This window comes from Aythya marila, assembly GCF_965140915.1.
Source record: "Aythya marila genome assembly, chromosome: 13".
NCBI lineage: Eukaryota > Metazoa > Chordata > Aves > Anseriformes > Anatidae > Aythya > Aythya marila.
This window is the reverse complement of record NC_139054.1, coordinates 8,119,008-8,132,886: the sequence shown is the minus strand read 5'-3', so window position 1 is coordinate 8,132,886 and position 13,879 is coordinate 8,119,008. Positions and strand designations below refer to the sequence as shown.

At 47.9% G+C, this 13,879-nt stretch overlaps 1 protein-coding gene across 1 annotated transcript in view; it reads right to left on the bottom strand.

The window, feature by feature from the left end:
• HS6ST2 (heparan sulfate 6-O-sulfotransferase 2) overlaps window positions 1-11,891 on the bottom strand; it is a 128,839-nt gene extending 116,948 nt beyond the window's left edge. The window contains exon 1 of the mRNA XM_082771008.1: window positions 11,313-11,891. Within this exon, the coding sequence (XP_082627134.1) occupies window positions 11,313-11,824 (512 nt within the window). The 5' untranslated portion in view covers window positions 11,825-11,891. The remainder of the gene's footprint in view (window positions 1-11,312) is intronic.
• Window positions 11,892-13,879: the final 1,988 nt, after the last annotated feature.

Here is a 13,879-nt window from a genome sequence, read left to right as displayed (position 1 = left end):
GAATCTGCTTATATATTTTACAAATAACCAGATCTTTCCATAATCCGGGCTCTGAGAAATTTTTATCTCTCCATGAGCTCAGCTATTCTCAAGTCCTTTCTAGCTTTTTACCTCTGCGCTGCCTGATACACTGACTGATTTTATAGAAGGGATTGGCTGACACAAGGTCTGGATTCAGCTCAGATGGAGCTGGCCTTTTGGATCTGCTCTCCCACATGCTGGTGGAAAATCATAGAATGGATGAATCATAGAAGTTGGAAGTCATCTAAAACTCACATCCTCCTGAAAATCCAAATCAAGCCCACCCAGGAAAGGCATCTGCTACCACAGCCTTTGCCTGCAGAGGCTTAGATGTTATGCAGAGCCTGGAGCAGCTGCTGCTTCTGGATTTCCAGGTCCCCAGCCCAAACGTGACATGCTAGTCAGGACAGACACCATCACATGGATGCATCGGCTTACCCAAGCTGCTCTCTACATCTTTGGGCCTTGTAACAGGGAACCTCAATTTTCACTTGTCTCAGCAAATCTAGACCCTACACACACTGCTCCTCCTGGTAAGCACGCAGCTGAAGTTATAGGAAAAGGAGAATTACAGCAGGGAAAGCTATCTCAAAGGAGAACCAGAACAAAAATATCCACAACACAGGGAAATCTTAACTCTCCAGAGCAGGAAACTTCAGCGCCCCATGGCAGCAAGAGGTGCTCATGCCATTATACTGACCCCTATTCCGCAAAGCCTTTAGCAATACATTTAAGCTAAGTATCTGCTTAAGCAATATATTTAAGCACTTTTGTTCGCACCATAGTGTTCAGGCTTGACAAGATATGGTTTGTGGGCATCTTAAACCTACTGATGCGCAACCTCCTTCCAAAATCCTTCTCCAGAAATATCAGCACTATTCTCGGTTATGTGCATGAGTTAAACGTCCCAATAAACAAATAAATAAAAAAGTTTAAGGGTGAATTTTTCTGAAAGCTGTACTGTACCAAACCTCAGGTCCAACAAACATGGTAAGCCAAGCTCACAGACAAGGGTAGTTATTCACACTCTTTTGTCCTTGCAAGTTACAAAGGAGCTCAGTAATCCAAACAGAAGAGCGCTCAAGCATTCGCTGTACAACATTTTGTGATGACTGTACTTCTAGAAAAACTGCTATTCCTTCTTGCATGTGGTAGCATGTTGAATATCTTGGAAAACACTGGGTAGTAAGACAGCCTGCAGAACTATTCCCCAGTTTAAATTCATCCCTAGTCATAGCCCTGTTCTTCAGCCGTCCTACGTCACTGCTAACAAGCTGCAGCCTCCAAAATCCAGCAGGGATTACTAGCTGAATCTCAGCACTACCCCATAAATCTAAAGCAGGAAGGAAGTTGCCTCTATCCATAAAATTCTGAGAGTGATCATATTCCAGCCCACAACACTGCTGACATCCAAAATGCAGCTAGCAGAATGGAAAGCAAGCCAACTTCTCAGGAGAAGCAGCTGCAGGTGCAGCTACTCTTTTCATTTGTTCTCTCTGCCTTTCCTCTCCTCTGGAAATGAGAATAAGGAAAAAAAGGCATTTATAATTATACTTGGCAAAATGCATGTTATACTCAGGAAGATGGACTCACCTAGGGTCTGTCATCTGTTCCAGAAGTAGGACTGGTTTAAATGGCTCTATAGGATATATTTGCAAATGAACACTGTTCAAGAGAGAAGAAAATGAAATACCTGCTCTGAGGGGCTGTGGCCCACGCTGTGAGCAGACAATGTAAGCTTAAAGCAGAGCACCAACGCTGCAGTCCTGATGGCTTTGGTCAGGACATCTGGTGTTACATACCCAGTGTCTCCTATTTAGCAATGGGTCCTAGCTCTTCTCACTACGCTCTTCTACGAGCCAGAGCACTGGCCTCACAGACACACCTTTAGGACATACTTAGGGCAAGTCTACTGGGCTTCTGATTTTTCCAAGTTGTTCTTTCCAAAGAGTACAGTCTGAAACTGCTTCATCCATGAACATGAATGAAAAATTACAGAAGATGCAAGAGTTCTGGCATGACCACATGCCAGCAGCTATGTGGTCAGCAAGCTTTCCTCTTTCTTTCACTGGGGGTAAACCAGGCCACGAAATCAAAGATCCTTCATGCTACATACGCACAGAAATCCTGATTCAAAGAGCTGAACTAAGCTGATAAGCCAGAGGCTTAGGGGAGGAGGACAGGTCTGGCGATGGAGGCAGGATTCACCCCAGCTCAGGAACAGAGCCAGCTGTACAGTCCTGGCTTCTTCCATCCCACTCACTTGTTTATCCTCCACTTTTCTCCCACACAGACCAGAGCCAAGTAGACAGACCCCAGCAGTACCTCCCTCCAAAAAGCCAAACAACTGCTCTTTAAGACAGTTTTATTTGAAAGACAAAACTATACTCCACATTTTATCAACCTAAAGTTATTTGAAGTCACCAAAATTAAAAAAACTAATAAAGTTCCAGCTAAAGATGCATGACTAGGAAAACAGAAAACATAATGGGTAGGCCATGCAAACAAATACTCCTTGCTATACCGGCAACTGACTTGCAGCATACTAGAAATGACAGAGTTAAAGCCTAATTTATGCCATTTATGTTTTTGCAAGTCACTCAGCTACCATCAGGCAGACGCATCCTGTTGCGTCTGACGTTTCCTTGAGCACTTTTGTCTTACTTCTCTGTGCTACCACTACACTGATTAGATCCAACACCCCCACAGAAAAACAAACAGCTCTGTGAAACGCAGAAGCCGTGCAGACATCTTCCTCCCTACCCGCAGTTGGCGACACCGGCTGAAGGAGGAACGATGCCTGCTGCTTTTTGGGAGCGCTGCACAGGCAGGCACCTCCGCCCACAGCCACCCCACTGAAGTCCTCAGCACCAGCCCCGTACCATCTTCCACGTCAGAATGAGGTAGCTGCTTGCCGAAGGAAATTAGAGACGTATTACCCGGTAATTTTTGCTCAAGTGGGACACAAGCACATTCCCAGTAACTTTTTCTCAACTCGAAAGAAAACAACCCCAGATTAGTTGAGGATTGCTCCAGAGAGTAGCTTTCCATGGGCGAACAGAGAGTGTGAGGAAGCAAACAGAAGGCAATGTTTTAAGCACTTCCACCTAAGTCTTAGTTTCTTACGCAGAGAAGTTTTAGGTATCACACAGATTAGATTAACCTCACCTAGACCTGCTTAAGGATTCTCTCCCCTCAGTTAACCTGAAAAAGGAACTCTCAGAAGCAACTTCTCTGCATTTAACCAGAGAAACTTTGCTTTCCTTCGCAGAGGGTTAAAACAGCTGCTTTACTCTGAAGACAAGGAAGCTTGGAGAAAATAGTCCCAAAGAGCGCTTTACTCACTTGATTTGGGTGTTTGCTGAAGGATCCCACAGTTCAAATTACAGTTTCAAAGAGCAGATTCCCACTGCTAGGAGCAGCAGTGTTTTAACTTATCCAGCACAAAATGGAATAAAGGAAGAATTGATCTTCTGGCTAGTTGGACCTCTAAGAACATCAAAACTTCACAGCCCTTTTGATTATGGAAAATTAGGAGCATTTGCTACAAGGATCTCATGAAAGGCATTGCTATCTTCATGCTTTTATGGAAATGCGCAAAATCGTTTAATGCTGCAAGATTATCTCTCTCATAGCTGCATATGTTTAGTTATATGACATCAAAGTTTGGCTCCTCCACAGTTGCAGAAGCAGCTGAGAACCAAGAAGTAATGTGATGAGTCTCACCCCTAATGGATCTTAGGACTTATAGGTCCTCTAAATACTAATGATTTATTCAGTCTTGAAAAAAAATGGATATTTCACTCAAAGCTGTATACAGCTTTTTTAAATGGATTCTGTCTTTAAAAGCATGAATGGCTGAGGAAGAAGGCTGGAGTCAGGGAAGAAAAGAAAGCTAATCCTAATCATCACTCATTCAAAAACATCATCTTGTTACACGCTTATACACACTACCCACCCAGAGACACATAAGTGTATGGAAACAGCAAGAGAGTTAAGTGTTTACCAGACTTTTTATTTTGAAACAAACAAAATCCATACACTGGATGTTAAACACAGGTCCTACCCAGTGTGAATGTATTGAAAGAAAATTATACTTTTAATGTTTACATCTGCAGTATGAACTTAAATGCAAAAATATATATATACTGCTTTGGCTTCTTAGTCTCACATTAGCAAACGCAATTATCTTCCATTAATTTTACAGAGTGTTCACAGTAGAAATTAAATCATTTCTTCATGGCTGTTTAAGAAAAACTTTACTGTGTTAATTATTCATAAATACAAAAGTCTGCTACTTATTACTCATCTCAACTGTGATTCATTTCAATAATGCCTGAATAATTCGGTGCTACCCTATTAATCCCAGAACACACTGTACAGTGGCCAGCATCAGCAAATCAATCACGAACAGCAAACCACGCTCGCTTGCAGGTCGAGGAGGAGGAGGAAGAGGGCAGGAGCGGCGCGGGCCTTGCTGGTGACCCTCCTCCTTCCACTCCGAAGCCCACCCGTCCGAGCGCCATCCCGCACCTCTGTCCTCGCCAGCTTCGCGGACGCAGCCAGAGAGCAAAGAAGGGAGGGAGCAGGCAACAGCCCCGCAATGAGAAGCGGGAGGAAATTAATCCTCTCCAGTATGGAGCGTGCATGGGCAGTTCCAAAAAAGGCTGAGCCGGGAGGGCTCCTCAGCCCCAGCGGTCCCCGCAGTGCAGACAAAGCAGCCGCCATTTCTGCGGCTATGGGTGGAAATGAGGAGCTGCCCGCAGGTCTGCAGCCAGGCCCCAGGCTGTTCAGGGAGGACAAGGCTGTCACCGCACATATCCGATGCTGCAGGGAGGGGGAAGGGGACAGAGAGGTGACTACGGAAAGAAAATGCACTCAGACCTAGTGGAGCCACAGCTTTTTGTACCACTTCCACAGTTATCTAAAACAAAACCAAAGAGAACAACAAAGCCACAGACCTGACCACACATACACACACAAAATTACAATTGCACCAAATTACTGCTAGTTTGTTCCCTATAAGAAGGTTAGAAAATCATCAGTGCTTTGCAAAGACCTCTTTCTCATCACTATGCTGGATCAGCACTTGCAGGGGGCACACATGCAGCCGGCCGCTCCAGAGCTGGGACAGCACTGCTGAATACCCACGCGATCTCAGAAAGACCCTTTCCTGCAGTTAGTATTCAACTACGTATTATTATTTTGCTTTCTAGCAAGTTATGCAAGCTAATTTGGGCTGATACCGTACAGAAACGCTACCTTTATTATTATGGTTGTGGAGAAAGTAAATTAATGCAAAGGATTGCACACAGAGGCCTAATCCATTTGAGGTAAATCAATGCATTGCACATTTAAATTGCTCTGCTTTCCTTCAGAAAAGTACATTGAAGTGATTCATTAGGCACTGAACTGTTCACAAGAAACAGACCAATTCTCTTAGGCATGCCAGTGCATCTCTGCTAGTTAAATTTAAAAAGCAATCAAGTCTACTAATAAGTCCTTTTTGCCGACATTTACATCAGTAGAGAACATGATTCCTGACAATTCAGATTAAATAAATGAGGGACAAATTAATTTCAGTTAATATACCTCAGAACCAATGTTCAACTTGTTAAACTTTAAAATCTGTCTTTTAATAAAAATAAATAACCTATTGGTGATGCTCGACTTCAAAGTGCCTTTGATAACCTTTATTAAAGGTTACCAAGTTATGAAGAGGAATCACATGGCACAATCCGTGTCTATTTTAATACAGTTGAAGCATGTATTTATAGTTTCCTTTTAATATTTATAAATTCCCAGAAAAATTAGCAGAAAGGCACCTTTTCAACGAGAAGCGTTCGTGTGTCTTAGTACAACAGCACCGCGCCATGGTGTTCACATTCCCACTCTGCTCTTTAGGGAGGACTGACCTGGATAACAAACGGAACAAACAATGCAGGGAAGAGCATCTCTGCCTTGCCTCTTGTTCTGCTGCAATCACTGGCATTTATTTGTGTATTAAATAACATCAACTCTCTACCCACACACACATTTTCTAAAGTTAAAAGACAGTAGGAAACATACTTTTAAATAACAAAAAGTCAATTTGCACTTTAATAAAGATTTACAGCAGTAATGAAGAGACCTAATAGGGAAAATGATTTCTTTTTTAATCCTTTTAAGATGGCCTTTAAGAAGTACATTATCTGCAAAACCAGCAGTATCAATGTAGAGAGCTAGGTCCTACCATCCAAACTTAAAAAACGTGAGTTTAAGTTCACGATCAGGACCTTCAGGACAGGGCCCTGAAAGAGGATTAGGCTAAGGAATGACTTACTTATCCCAACACCACAAAACCAGACCCAGCTCATCTGCCCAGGTGACACAAGGGAAACCGACAGCCACAGCAGCACGTTAGCAGGTCACCAGGTGATACCCGCTGCACCTTCAGCATCTCTCTCGTGGCTCCAAAACAAAGCAAGCCAGGTCATTCAGGATCCCCACTGATAAACCAAGTCAAGGCATCACCCAGGCCTCACGGCACTGCCATGACTGCGTGGTTATTTCTGTGCTGTTACAGCTGCTGCAGAGGTTTCCTACAAGTCTCACCCAGGAGTGTTTCAAGGGCAGGCATGCTCCCCTGCACGCTGTTTTCTGCAGGACCCTCGCACCTCGCATCCAGCCCATCTCCTTTTCTTTATTTCCAGCCTTTCAACCGCCAATTCTGTGGATAGGCGATAACCACCAAATCGTCTAATTCACAAATAACCAGACGGAGGAGTGCCACCGGGCAGGAGGAAAGCTCAGCTGGCCCCACAAGAAAAGTAGTGGTAAGAAGCCAGCCCTGGCACAGAGCAAGCACCAGCAAGCAGGGGTTTTACTGCTCTCTGGCTGGAAGGCGCATCCTTGGAAAGAGTTTCTGCTCCATCAGCATCCAGAGGTTTTAGATTGTCTACCTCCTGCCAAAGCTGGAAGGAAGCTGGTCATTATCATCAGCCCCATGCCTCGGAGCACCTTGGGACTTTACTAAACCCCTCATAGGATGAGGAGATATCGCACCAATTTGCGAGGCTTAACTATTTCCCAGATCCTACGTGGGTTAGCACCAGTACAGGTGAGCTGGTAGGGCTCACCGTGGAGCTCAATCCCTCGCGCAGCTGTCCAGCAGCCGCTGTTGAGCGAGCCTCTCCCTAAATTGCAAAACCCCCAGAACAATTTCTGCTAATGCAAATCCCACCGCATTCCCAAGAACACGTGGATTAATCTGCTCAGCCAAAGGAGGCAAACACAGTAAACGCTTCCCGTGTGCTGGAAAATGTTTGAATGCATCTTTTCTTTAGATTTTCATAAGATGTAATTTGGAAGAGTTTAACTAACATCAGGGGACAGGGCAAGAACATCCACACGCTGCCAGGGGTTTTTGCCATGCATCACAACGACACGGTGCCAGTGTCAGGCTTCCCAAAAAACAAAAAACAGTAACTTGCATCCCTGCTCTTGGTCCAACAGGCTTCTACCAGCAGTGTAACATTTCTTCCAGTCACAGACTTCCTGGCTCCAGGCTTCTGCAAGTTTGCTCCCCTCCCAACAGAAAGAATCTCTTTCCTTCAACACCAGCCAGGAGGGACACCGAGTTATCCTGACCTTCGCCCACAGCCACATCTCTCACCCGATGAGGGTATGAAGCCACGACACCACTTAAGAGCGCAGGTATCGGTATTTGCCCCTATGTCTCGTTATATTTGCCAGCCTAACCCCAAGCCCTTTTGTTTCTTACAATGGTGCCATTGGATTTATTGCTTTAGACAAGTTTGGTAGATACCTCCCATAATAATTAGCCAGAGCTGAGTGAAATCTGTTGTGTGATGCTCTCACGCACAGTTACTTTGGATGCTGCTTCAGCTTGGCGTGCCAAAAGCTTTGAGGCTTCCACAATCAATCAAGTGACCCAAGTCAGTCACTCCTGACTAGGAAAAGGCACATTTCTCCTTTCTCACCACTGATGCCAAGCGGCTGAGACAACCCACTCCTTTCTGCCACCACCATCAGCCCACTCCACCAACCTCCCAGGCAGCAAATTCAGAGAGCCCAAAGCATCAGCCCCGCCTGTACCTTCCCCCTTCCCAAGATTTCCGGAGGTTGCAGTGCTTCTGCTCCGTTCCCATCCCCATCAGCTAGAGGCAAAGCCAGCTGCAGGGAGAGGCAGCCAGGAGGACGAGGAAGAGGTGAACAGCCTTCAGCACTGATGGAACAGGCAACAAGCAGGAAGGAGGCAGCCAGAATATGCACCCTGATGGGATAGGGGAGGGAAAAAAAAAAAATCCCTCTCCCCACACACACACAGACTTATGTTCCTCTACGGCAAGGGAGGCCTGAAGGAAAAAAAGGGAGCTCTGTTTACCTACTTACTTCATATTAAACAGCACAGGCACCACTAAAAAGAAAAGCAAATCTGTGGAATCTACATGCTTAGAGACAGGAAAGTACCATTGTGTTAAATCCAGAAGAAAAAAAATATCACGAACAACCACCCTGAGTACTTCTACCCCAGAGCAGCAATGTACCCTTCAACCCTGCAGTTCCTAAACAAAACACAAGCAGACTACTGTTGAGCTTAAGAGCAGAGGCTGAAGAAGGAATGCCCCAGGCAACTAGATTCCTCACAGGCACAGCCCCAAGGCTGATCCCATCACATCATATCATGGTGATGCTTGGGTACCTGGTGCTGAGCCTCAGAGATCCCAGACTGGGCATCTTCTGGACTTCCTAAACAAAGGCTCAACTTTTAAACAAATGCAGAGGCTCTTAGGGAATGGTCCAGCTAATCACCAATCTAACCAGCCTCGAGACCAGTAGACTCCTCAACACAAACCTCCATGCAAAGTAATCACACAGAGACACAAGCTAAGAAGTTTGCTGGAACAATCACCTCTCACTTGGCTATTCCCAAACAAGGCTAGGCAGCCCAAATGTGCTAACTACAGACTGCATTATCAAGCTACCAAGTCATTCAAACCACCCTTAGAGCAGGTGCCTATTTTTTAATCACCTTGACTATAAACATAGGAATTCCCATCCCTGCCTAGTCAAGCTTCATGTGAGGAAGCTGTGGTCCTCTGCTCCTGACTGAACCCTGTTCCCTGCCCTGACGATGGACCAGGCCTTGCACCCCTCCTTCCTCCTCTTCCTTCACTCAGGATTCAAGCAGAGAGGGATTTTTCCCTTCCCTCCCTGCCAGTACCATTCAGGCTTCCCCCAATGACCACAGCACATGAACAGCCAGGCTGGCCCTGCTCAGAGCCCCAGCCAGCCAGCACGGCTCCTCTGCCCAGACACCCTCATCCCACACCTACCACTACTCTGAAAGAAGTCATTATCTGCCCAGAAATTGCTTAGATGGCCGTCTGTTACTGGCACTAGGAATAGGTGCTACTTAACTAGTTGTCAACTGAATGTTGCTAAATCGAGAACGCAAAATAAAATTAAGCACGAGACGTTACAATGTGTAGGAAGACTTGAAGGGACTATTGTTCATTTCAGAATGTCTCCTGCTGTATTTTTAAACATTTAGAAGTTGCAGTCCAAATAATCGCTTGTCAAAACATTATTTGGGAGAACAACTGTAGCTACTAAGCAACCTGTGTAATTAGGTTATTAAAAATGCAACATGATTTCAAAGCAGGCTTTTATAGAGTAGACCTATACCTAACACAAAACCATCACAGCTTCTTTTTCATCCTTTGCAGCTTCCATCTCAAGCCATGAGGCCTCATGACCTCTCTAAGTCGGTAGTGATGACACACATGGCATTGCTGGACAAGGAACCATCGCTGCGAGCTCCTGGGAAGGTACATGCATCAGTTCTGTTTTGACTCAGAAAAGCATGTTTGGTAATCCAAAAGGGGTGAGGGGGAAATCAGCCAAAAGCCACAGACAAAAACTCAGCTCTCCAAGCCTGGCATTTCCTTCTGCCGAAGGCGGCTGGCCCAGGACAAGGACTCTCCCATTTTTCCAGAGGGCAAAACTAACCCTGAGCACAGAGGGGACCCTGCGTCTCTGGGGAGCGAAAGGAATCTGTGCCCCACAGCTACAATTCTGCAGACCAGGCCCATCTCTAGGGGGAGAGAAAGAAAGATCACTTGAAGATGTTTAGCAAAAGAGACGTCACGCTACGCGTTTCCGTTTCTGCTGGCAAACAATGCATTTACAAGACAGGTAAAATAAACTACGCAGCCTGGGAAACCGGGAAGATAATGTGCCCAGAGGGCAAAGAATTAGTTCCTGATGTTTGCAAATGGAGTGCCACAAAAACGAGACAATTAAATTTTAAAGCAGTAGGGAAAACAAAAGAGCGAGAATCACAATAGCTAAGCCTCATGAAGAGCTTCATCTAGGCTACAGGAAGATAATGACGCTAACCATTTTTCTACTAGATGGCAGTGTGGTGTCACGCTATATAAAAGGAATTCTATAAAGAAATCGCACTCTATTTCAACTGAATCTGTGCTTAGACTTGACTTCAGACAGCATGATATATAACAGTACCCTCATTGTAAGGGGACCTGCCATTAATCTAACAGCGCGACAGGCGCGATACCCTAGTTTCTAATTTCCCAGCAAAGCAACGTGAAAAGACGCTGAAACCCCGAGCTGTCCTGCTGCAGGGTGCAGCTGCACGCACAGCCGCGGACAAGCTCCGAGGTGTGTTCCAGCCCAAGGTGTGCTGTCACCGCAGCGCTCCGGGAGCACGGGCAGGAGCTCCTCACTGCTCGGAGAACCAGCCGGCTGGGCTCTGGAAACGCAGGGGCTGCCTCTAGGCAAGCAGACAGCTACGGTCAGGTTAGGTCAGCAACTTCTACGGGAAGCGCAGGGACGAAGAAAAGCAGTGCCACTAATATCCAGAAAGGCAAGCCCGAAATAATCGAGGTTACGGCTGGAGGACAACGGCAGTATTCGCGGGTGATATTCAGTCCTAAGCACAACCTTTAATTCACAAGGCTGACACCCGCACAACCTAAACTTCAGCCCTAACAGCACACAGCGGCTCCCAGTTCCTCCTAACACCCGCATTTCTCTCTGCAAACTGAGGCTGAAAAGCCCCGGGGCAGCCCAGGGCCCCCGGCTGCTGCCCGAGGCGTGCAGGGGGGCTGCTCAAAGGACTCGGGGAGCCCCGGGACAGCCGGGACGGGGCCGGGCAACACCATGCGAGGTGCTCGCAGCTCCGGCCGGCCACCGGCAGCCCCCAAAGCCCTTTAGGACGGCGGCAGGCTTTGTTCGCCCCCCCGGGGGGGGTGGGCTCGGCTCACCTGGAGGGCCGGAGCCGCACCTCCTTCTTGCTGTCCACCACGGAGGGCACGCAGTTGGTGAGCTCGGTCCAGTCGGCGTGCAGCCCGCAGCTCCAGCCGGTGGAGAAGCGGGAGAAGAGCCAGGTCTCCCGTTTACCGGGCCGGTGGCAGGTGCACTTCTTCTGCCCGGCGCGGCACTCGCAGGGCTGCTCCAGCTGGATGTTGCGGACCAGGTGGCGGCCGAAGGTGGTGCCGCCGGTCTTCTGGATGTGCAGGAAGACGATCAGGTCGTCCCCTTTGATGTTGAAGTCCACCCTTCGCAGCAGGTCGCCGGCGGAGAAATTGAAGCGCGGCACGAAGCGAGCCGGCGTCTCGTCCTCCGCCCGGTACGGGTCGGCGGCGGCGGCGGGGCTGAGCGCCCGGAGCCGCAGCAGCTGGCACTCGGTGCCGGGGCACACGTACTGCAGCACGATCACCGCGAACAGGAAGAGCATCACCAGCGCCAGCAGCACCTTGTGCGACCGGTCCTCCATCGTCGCCGGACGCGCCGCACATCGCCGCTGCCGCTCGCTCACAGCCGCCGCCACCGCGGGGGGCAGCCCCGGCCGCGCTCCGCCGCCATCACCCCTCCGCCGCCTCCTCCTCCTCCTCCTCCTCCTCCTCCGCCACCACCGGCCCTTCCCGGCACTCCTCGCGCTGCCTCCGACCCCCCCCCTACTCCCGGCACGGCTCCGCCCCGGGCTCGGCTCCGCCCCGGGCCCGGCCACGCGGTGCCGCCGCCGCCGCCGCCGCCGCCGCTGCACCGGGGCTCGGGCAGCGCCGCCGCGCAGCGCGGTCCCCCCCCCCCCGTGGGACCCCAGCGCTGCCCCGACCCCCGCCAGCTTGTGTCCAGCTCCCCCTCTCCTGTTGCTTCAGCCGCCTCCCGTTCCTATCAGCTGAATTTCCTAACGCACGGCAGCAGCCAGCACGGAGAATAATGGGATGCCACTCTCCCAGACCTTCATCCATCATAAAAAGAAAAAAAAAATAGTAATAAATAAACGGCCTGCCTCCTTTCTCCTCCTCTCAAAGGGCTCCCGCAGTCCACTTTCAGTAATGTCAGCAGCTACATGTGTTTGGAGGGGATGTCTTTATGGTTTTTATCCTTGAGCAACCTATCCTGGCTTTCCTGTTTTTTTTTCCCCCAGTTGTCTCAACTGTTTTTGAAAACATTTACACTCACAATAATAGGCAATTTTATCACAAAGATTCTAGGCATGAGAACTACTGAGTTAATTTGCTTCTGTTTATATCTGTCCCTCCAAAATGAATGGATTGCACCATTTAATGAAAATGCTGTGTTCTGAAATTCGAGCTTTAAAATTATAAAGATGTTTCTGTGCTTTATATCCATCAGCCTCTCACAGTCATTTATTTAAAAAAAAATACATTTGCCTCCAGCTTTATTTATTTTACATTACAAAATAACAAAGATGTGTGCTGGGTTAAAACTGCTCCTGAATGCTAATACATGTGAATTAAAAGGAGGGAATAATGATGGCCTAATGTCTACACTAAATTAATATATACTATAAAAGATATGATGCATACTGGGTTGGTGTTCCCAGCAGAGCCATTATTCTGGAATGGGCTAAACAAACAATGATCATCCTTTCACTGATGAGTGATGGTCTCCAGTCTGCTGCCTCCTCACCCACGGTATGCAAATGATGCTCCCTAGCTTTGATCCAGGGACACAAAACATTAGCTTAGGCACTAGAGAAGTGAAATTCACCCCGAATGAGATAAAAGTCTGCGGCCCCCCATGGATAATGCACTCCTTGGTCAGGCAGGGGCATGCTTCTGCTGGTACAAAGCAAGGAGCTGCTTTAAAAAAGGAGTTAAAGGAACAAAGCCGATACGAAAGCAGGGTCAAGCCGAGCTGGTGCAGGATCTCGTCTTGAGCTGACCCGTTTACCTGCAGAAACTTTTTGAAAGGCAGTGGCTTGTATGTAGAGGCACCAGGTATTTGCCCAGATAGATGAGCACAAAGCCTTATGTCTCAAGCCCTAGACTGACGTTTGCAGCTTTTGGAAACTCTTGTTAGCTTTTCATGTGGGACAGATTATCACATTCCTGTCGCTTTTTTAAAGACCTTCACAGCATCCGAATTTCACTTCCGCTTTTGGTTGACAAATGGTGACTGCTTAGCCCTAGCAAAGAGAAAAGACCCATCAGCTCTGTGGTAAGCAGGCTCCCAGCATGCAAACCAGAGCTTTATTAGGCATTAACACCTCTAGGTCATAGGAAGGATCATGGTTTCCCGTCCCCCAGCATCAGCTGCACTGCAGAGGCCCAGTCAGGGCCTGCAGGCAGCTGTGAGCCCTGCAGGCAGAGGGACAGGACTGGGTTGGGGACACCCTGCTGGGGAACCCGCAGCTGCCTCCTGTGTTATGAAAGTAGCACATGTATTCCAGTCACAAACCCACCTGCCACCAGCCCAATGGCTACTGCTTTCTCTCGTGGTCTCTCTCAGCTGAGGCAGCTGATGGCTAAATGGGTTTGTGGTGAGCGCGTTAAAACCTCTCTTTCCACAGTGGGTCCTCAAA